The sequence below is a fragment of the Chrysochloris asiatica genome, unplaced genomic scaffold, assembly GCF_000296735.1.
Source record: "Chrysochloris asiatica unplaced genomic scaffold, ChrAsi1.0 scaffold00077, whole genome shotgun sequence".
NCBI classification, from domain to species: Eukaryota; Metazoa; Chordata; class Mammalia; order Afrosoricida; family Chrysochloridae; genus Chrysochloris; species Chrysochloris asiatica.
Genome location: NW_006408595.1, coordinates 3,444,113 through 3,452,578, shown reverse-complemented (window position 1 = coordinate 3,452,578; position 8,466 = coordinate 3,444,113). Strand labels below are relative to the sequence as shown.

At 38.1% G+C, this 8,466-nt stretch overlaps 1 protein-coding gene across 1 annotated transcript in view; it reads right to left on the bottom strand.

The window, feature by feature from the left end:
• Window positions 1-8,466, bottom strand: part of LRRK2 (leucine-rich repeat kinase 2) — a 254,242-nt gene that overhangs the window by 232,924 nt on the left and 12,852 nt on the right. The window contains 2 exon segments of the mRNA XM_006865300.1: window positions 2,770-2,904; window positions 5,896-6,030. Coding sequence (XP_006865362.1) covers window positions 2,770-2,904; window positions 5,896-6,030 — 270 coding nt within the window.

Sequence of the window (8,466 nt, the reverse complement as noted above, 5' to 3'; positions counted from 1 at the left end):
CATCTGACTCAAGCCATGGTATTTTCAATAACCTCATATGCATGTGAAAGCTGAACAGTGAATAAGGAAGACCACATATATTTATGTTGAAGTTTCACAGTTATACCTGTGAATGTGACCTTATTTAGAAACTGTATTTTCAGACGGAATCAAGTTCAGATGAGGTAATACTGAATTAGGGTGGGCAGTAATCTAATGTGACTGGTATCCTTATATGAAGAAGAGAAATATGGACACACATAGGAGAAGGCTTTGTGAAGATCGAGGTAGAGATTGGAGTGATCCTGCCACAAGCCAAGAAAGGTTAAGGATTGTGTTGATAACTATCAAAAACTAGAAGCGCCAAGGAAGGAGTCTTTTTTACAGGTTTCATAAAGAGTATAACACTGAGGATTGCTAGCCTCCAGAACTGCGAAAAAATAAACTTCTGCAGTTTGAAAGCACCAGATTCATGGTAGGTTTTTACAGCAGTCTAGGAAACCAATACACTAGCTATCAATAATGAAACATCACTTACGATATATCAAGTACTGTTCTATGTTCTTCACATTATTTACTCACTAATTCTCACAACAATGAATTCACAGGTGTGAGGACTGAAATACTATTGTTGTGATTAACTGCTGTCAGGTATACTGAGATTCTTGGGGACCCGGTCTGTGAGAGTAGAACTGTTCTGTAGGTTTCAAGGCTGTGAAAGCTGATCGTCAGACCTGTCTTTCAAACTTCTGAGTGAGTTTGAATCCTCAACCTTGTAGCTAATAGTCAAGAGTTTGTCCACTTACATTACCCAGGGATTCCTAGTAGAAAATATTCTAGATAATGCATAAGTATATTATATACTAGCCCAAATAGGTAATGCATGTAATACCAAATGTGAATGTATACTTTCTAAAAGGTAACACTCTGAAGCATTATTTTAGCGCATTGACAATCATGGGCAGTATTCACAGCAAATTGATCATTTTTTGTACAGTAAAACCTGTGAAAACTAGAATGTGTATAAGGCAGAGTCCTTTCAGAAAGTGAAGCACAAACATTTCCACTAATAGAGAGCGACAGAAAGGTGGTAAAGCAGGATCCTCTCAAAGGCCAAAACTTGCCCGAAAACAAGGCAAAAACAAACAAACACACATACCCACTGCCATTGACTTGATTCCAACTCATTCATACTGAGCCACTGTCATGGAGTTCATTCTGACTCAGAGTGTCCCTCTTTAGATTTTCCACAGCTGTAAATCTTTACGAGAGCAGAAAGCCTCATCTTTCTTCCATGGGACAGCTGGGGGCTTTGAGCCAGCAAGCTTGCATCTAGCAGCCTACTGCCTAGATAACTGCACTTCCTGCTCTCAGATTCCACTGTAATTCATTGGTGAAAAAGTGGCTAGATTTCCAAGTTCCACTAAAATGCTAAACAGATATCATAATAAACTTTGTCGTCATGTGGCCTTTTAGGACCTTTGGGATCTTGTTCTGTCTCTAGCCTCATCCTAAAACCTTCTGATTTCTCCCTTACTCTTCCCCATATTACGTCACCAAAATAGATGCAGAATATGTACATACAAGGATAAATCAAAAAGCCCTATAGCAAAATCATATAAGCCTTTATTAAACAAAAACATCAAAAATGAATCTATTGTTTCTTGACATATTCTCTATCTAAACCAAACACTTCTGAAGACAGTGTTTCCATCTCTCTAACTCTTCCCTGAAGAATTCTGTGCTCCTCAATTTATACTATGTCATTTGCAGTTTTGACATCCTGAAAAGACTCACACTGTGTTCCTTTTTAAAGTTCTTTGAGTTTGGGGAAACAAAAAGAAGTCTGAAGGAAGAAAACAAGAGCTGTAGTTCCCCAATGAAATTTTCCTAGAAGAGCCCATGCTACATAATACAGTTTTCAATTTTCTTTAAAATTCTTCATAATAAGCCCCCGTGATTGTTCTGTGTCCTTCAAAAGGTCTACCAAGTGTAGCCCCTTGGGATCCCAAAAAACTAGTTCCAATAACCTTCTGAGTTTGCCTCTCTGCCTTGACTTATACTCATCCAGCAGATTGCCTCGGAAACCACTGTTTTAATTAGATCTTTTCTTCTTTCTGAAGGCACACTATCTAATAATAAGAAGACAAGGGTGTTTCTGAGAGTATATGCTCTAAAAAGGCAAAGAAAGTGTATGTTGTTGTTGTTAAGTGCCGTCGAGTCAGTTTCGACCCATAGCGACCCTGAACAGGGTTTCCGAGGCTGTAAATCTTTACGGAGTAGATCGCCTCATCTTTCTCCTGCTGAGCAGCTGGTAGTTTCGAACTGCGGACCTTGCGGTTCGCAGCCCGATTCATAACCACTACGCTACCAGAGCTCCTTAAAGAAAGTGTATACTTCCTACTATTTCCTCAGCTCCAAACAAAGGACCAACTAGTTGTGTGCCACCAAGTTGTTTCTGACTCATAGAGAACCTGTGTGCCATCAAGTTGTTTCCAGTTCATAGTGGCTCTGTACAGGATTTCTGAGGCTGTAACTCTTTACAGGAATAAAAAGTCTCATCTTTCTCCCTCAGAATGGCTGGTGGATTAGACCTGCTGACTTTGCAGCTAACAGGTAACCCACTATACCACCAGGGCCTCTAGAGTCTCATTAAATATAACTTAATTAAATGAATGGGAGTAATGTCCATAAATTTTTAAATAAGAAAAGTATTTTTAAATAAACACAAAAAGATACACTATAGTTTGTCAGGTACAACAAGAAATCATATATATATAGGTTACTTACAAGGACTTGCTAGAGAATGTAGACAGTGAAGTACATGAAGCACAATTTCCTCTTCATCTTTAAAATGTTTTAATGTACTCAACAATATTACATAATCCTTGTTCTCAATAAATTCAGTTAGTTGCTCCTCTGAAACTAAAATTGAGAGACAAAATATTGACCAAGCTTAAAAATGATATGATTTTTTAATTATTCACAAATAAAATATTCATGATAGCTGCATGAAACACAGAAACTTTAATATGCATAAATAAAATATATTTTAATAAAATCCTTTCCTAAGAATTTTATAATATCAAAAATGAAACTATTTGAATTAAGATAATTTAGTTGGAGACCATTTAGTTAGTGTTTGGCTCATAGCCTCTCCCACAGGTTTTCTTGACTATAACCTTATGGAAGCCTGTCACCAAGTCTTTCTCCACAGAGCCACCGGGTAGTTTGAACAGACAATTTTTGTTTGTTTTTTTAGTTAATAGCCAAGCACTTAACCACTGTGCTACTTCTATGTGTTGTTGTGTTCATGGAGTCAATTACGACTCATAGAGACTCAACGGGACAGGATAGAAGTTCTCCATTGTGTTTCCTAATCTGTACAATACACATAATCAGTTTGTTTCTCCCAAGGAGTGAGACATTGCTGAGGTGTCGGGCACTAAACTATTGCGCCACCAGGGTTCCTTCTGACTCAATATTTTGAAATGTAAAAATGTTAGTTACCAAACAGCTTCCAGAAAGTAAACTGATTTATAATTTGATTTGGAAGATTCTACAGAACACTGAACAGTTACTAAAAATGTTGTGGACTGGAAATTAACAGATTATAAAAATTTATAGGGAGGGGCTTGTTAGGAGACTGTGAAGAACAGCTCCGCTAACTGGAATGTAATGTATTCATTCAAAAGATACAAATTGAAAATGACAAGACATTATACTTAAAAATATTCTGTCCTTAATGGTTTTCCATCAAACATCACAAATTTTGTTAATTCTTATAATAAAAGGCTTTTGATCAAGCCAATGACTTCCATTTGGAGTCATTTTAATGGTTGTTGTTGTTGTTGTTGAGTGCCCATCGAGTCGGGTCCGACCCATAGCGACCCTGTACAGGGTTTCCGAGGGTGTAAATCTTTAGGAAACTTCATAAAGATGGCATAAAACTTGGTCTAGCCTAAGGATGACATTAACAAAAATGGTACAAAATGCAGCGCTCTTTGTGAGTTTCTAAGCAATGATCTACATTCATTTTCCTCTTTTCATACCAATATGTCCATAAATATAACATTAAATGGATTATTCTAGTAAATTAAGGATATCATGAAACATTTTATGAAACAATTTTCATATACTTTCAAATTTTGAAAAGTATCTTTTACAGTTGCCACTAAATCCTGGGGAAATTGCTTCTCCAGGAAAAGTCAGAAAATTTTCTGCTCTACGTTTGTCATATTAGAACTCTAAGCACTGGTTATTTTTTTTTCTTGAATAAGATTCTTCTTTTTTACATTCTCTGGGCCACATCCACAAAATTTGGAAGGTCTCAAAAATACTGGTGAGAAAGTGATATCAGCCCTTTTTCTGCAATTAAAAATCTGCCCCTAAACTTCTACACAAAAATTTGCACTTCAGGACTTCCAGAACATACAGCCTCACAATCCATCTTGAGGTTATCAAAGCTTTGTTACAAGAAATGCCATTTATAGACGAGAGTCTGAAGAACATGCAGTTCACCCATTCCACAATCACAGTCAATTCTCTTCTTCATCAAGCCTGATCACCAGAGAGCTGGGTACCCAGGTCCACACTGTTCTCACTTCCACAGAGTTGCTTTCACTGAAACGCCCTTTGTATTCTTTGTAAGATGGGTGTACATTATCATCTCACCCAGGGAGGATTTTCTCAAGTCTCCCATGAGACCAATTGCCTTAATAGGTTTCTTTTTTATCTCAAGAAACTTTTATGGCTTATCTCTGTCAGATAGTAGGCTCAGAGCTAAATTTCTGGCTCACCACTTTGCAAAGATCCAAGATCTGAAGCAGCAAATTTAACATAGCTTCATATTATTTTCCCTTCATCCATTTCCTCATCCATCTTTTCCTTAACATGCTGTCATTCTCCATATGTTGTTTAAGGAGCCCTGTTTCTGCAAAAGTTTAGTACTTGGTTGCTAACCAAATGTTTGTATCTATTTAACCACCTAACAACAACAACCTTAAACCACTAGCGCTGCAGGAGAAAGATCTGGTGATCTACTCCCATAAAGATCTGACTCACAGCAACCCTGAATAGGGTTTCCAAGGAGAGGCTGGTGAGTATGAACCACCAATCTTACAGTTCAAACTGGGGTTGAGGTCTAGTGCTTATCCTATGGCGCCACACCAGAACTCCTAGAAAATCCTAGGGGAAGTTCCACTCTGTCACAAGATCACAAAGATAGCACAAAAAAGGGCAACGTTCCTTTCTGTTGTACATAAGGTTACCATGAGTCTGAGGCATCTCAACGGCAATGAACAACAGCAGCATCCCATTCCAGGCACTGCCACACCTAAAGCGGTGGCTAATAGAGACACATGGCCCTCATAAGTGAGGTTTACCTCAACCCCTAGCACAATTAGCACTCATAATGACACAAAAGGGGCTCTCAGAAAACAGTGGTGACTGAACTTACTAGCTGTCTATCCTTGGGCAGATTGCTCACTTCACCTCTGGAATCCTCCATTTCCTCATCAAGTCACAGTGGAAAGACTACAGAAAGATCCCAGCCAACCCTACAATTACAGAGCCTTTAGCAATTTCTAAAATTTCTGGTGATGACTTAGCCTAAGCTTGGCTTCCTTTCTTAGCGTCCACATATTTAATTTGCAAAATGAACCTTATGACTTCTTGGTAAGCAATGGAAGAAAACCTATTGCAATTACATAACTTAAAAGTCACGAATGAAATTCTCTAACAAAAACAATCAATATTTCTGAATTAATCCCACGATCTACCTTTGATAGTCAACACTTATTTTTAAATAATAGTATAATTTTAAATATCTTCCTAATATCATAATTATATTTTACATTTCCTATTTGACTTTTTAAAAATAAATCTCAAAATAAAGAATTTCACATTTTTTAATACCTCTTTCGAAGAGCACATGTAAGGCTTTGCATCCAAGTTTTTGGACCTCGTCATTGGTTGAAAATATGCGCATGCTATCAAAAATTAACAAGAAAATATCACTTTCTTCCTCCAGTATCATCAAAGTGATTTTACCTATTTTGAAGAGAAGAGTGTACCATAAGTAAATAACTGTTTTAACATTTAATGTGTTAATTTTTACATGTAGACAGACCATGGGTGGTTTAATGATTTTCTTTATCAGAAACCAATTATTTGCTTCCAGATGTTAGCCCTATCAAGCAATCTTTCTAAAGGAGATAAACTCCCAGTTAACTTTACTATAATTCAATGATTCTCAATCAATATCTCTAGCCTAAATCTTTTTATCTAAATTCCTAAAACATATTTCTATCTGCCTCATTGACAACACCATCTGAATGTCCCATGAGTTCACTAAAACTAGCCTGCTACTCTTGTTCATCTTATTCAATGTTGTTGTTGTAAAGTGCCGTCGAGTCGGTTCCGACCCATAGCGACCCTGTACAGGGTTTCCAAGGGTGTAATTCCTTATGGGAGTAGAAAGCCTCATCTTTCTCCCACGGAGTGGCTGGTAGTTTCGAACCGCTGACCTTAAGGTTTGCAGCCCGATTCGTAAACACTATGTTACCAGAGCTCTCTTATTCAATAACCGTTGTTAAATGCAAATTAATCACTTCTGACTCAGAGTAACCCTATATAGTGCTTCTAAGAAGAGGCTTGTGGATTTGAACCTCTGGCCTTGCAGTCAGGCACTTATCCTACAACACCACCCCAGGACTCCACTCAGTGATGTTGCTGTTGTTGTTAAGTGCCATAGAATCAGTTCCAACTCATAGCGATCCTGTAAAGGTTTCCAAGGAGTGGATGGTGAGCTTGAACCTTGCAGTTCAAACTGACCACGCAGTCCAGAGCATTAACCCAAAGTGCCACACCAGAGAGTTAACCTCAAATAGTTATCCAAGAAAGGAACTACTGCATAATCTTCAATTTTTCATCTTCTAGCATGCCTCTCTCTTCTCATCCTCCTTCCAACCAAAGAATCAGCTTATTACCAAGTTCTGCAAATATTCCTTCTAACTCAAAAGCTCCTCTTCAGGCCTCTCTATTCCCATTGCATTGCGGACTTCATCTTCTCTCACCTTGAATGTTAAAATGTAACTGCTTAAATTATCTGCATAGCCCAAATGTCTACCTAACTGGTCCATCCCCTGTGTTATATCTCTAAAACACAAACGTGACCCTGCAACTCCAATGCTTAAAATTTCTAAGGCCTTCTCAAACTCATCTGTTTAATAAACAAGACCTTTCATAAACTGATTATATGTATTTTATTAGCTTCATATCTTTCCACAATTGTTTCAGCTCCAGTCATATTAAACTTATTGTGCTGATGAAAGACGATGGGGATAGCTTACTCATGTGGCACAATAGTGAATAATTGCTATCAGGACTGACTGTGAGGGTTGGAAATGTAAAGGTGAACATTTTGTAGCAAAAGGAGGGGTGCGATTGACTTTGCAGCTCAGGAGCAGAGGCCCATGGGACCATCAAGGGAGAAGATCAGAGTGTGGGACCCTACCCAGACATATTATGATCAAGCGCCACGGTGGAGCACTTCAAACCCAGCATCTGAGAAAGATGTGGCAGTCAGCTTCCATGTGCATGGAATTTTTCATGGAAAACTGATTTGCTCTAAAAACCTTCACGCAGTTCACAATAAAAAAAAAAGATTGACAGACATGGAAGTCCTATAGAAAGTTCTTCTCTGTGCAATAGGATCACAGTATGACAGAAATGGATTTGCGAGCAGTGGGATTTTGAATTTGAGTGATAATATCAAAACTCATTTTTTTTATTGTTTTATGCATTTTATTTTATTATGTGTTTAACTTTTTTTTTAAGTGAAACATTCTTACAGAAAGTGCTTAAATCAGTAGTACCCAGCTCATGAATTTTCACAAAGTTGATTTGCCTGTGTAACCAGCATCTAGTATTGGTTTTAGATGGTGTCAACAAATAAATCTCTTGGTTATCAGAGTAAACAGTTGCCATGATGTGAGCCCAGCATGTAGGTGTACAGCCAGCCATGGCCTTGGGACCACAGGACATGAGATAACTCTGACTTTGATAGAAGAACCTTCAGACATCTTCTTAATTCCATGTTTACATCCTCATCCTGTGGATACATGTAACCCTTTACACCTACTTCAGCGTATCCACTTAGTGTGTTGATAACTGAATTAAAAGCAGAGCTTTAAAACTGCAGTCTTAATTCAGGAATCTCTTTTTTAAGTACCTGTAACTAGACCCAGACAAATATAATCTGGTAAATTTTATCACCTGAGCCAAAAATGCTGACTATGGTAAGTGGTGTTTGCCTAGGCCTTGTAACTCTGAGTCCTGAACCTGGGTCTCCTGCCTCTGAGGCTGATGCTCTTTCTATTGTATCCTGGGGCCCTGTTGTCCCAGCTGCTTAATTTCAGAGATGTTGTCTGGCCTTAAGAAGACTCCTGCACCCTTTGCTGGAATTCTAATTCCTAACCATCTTTT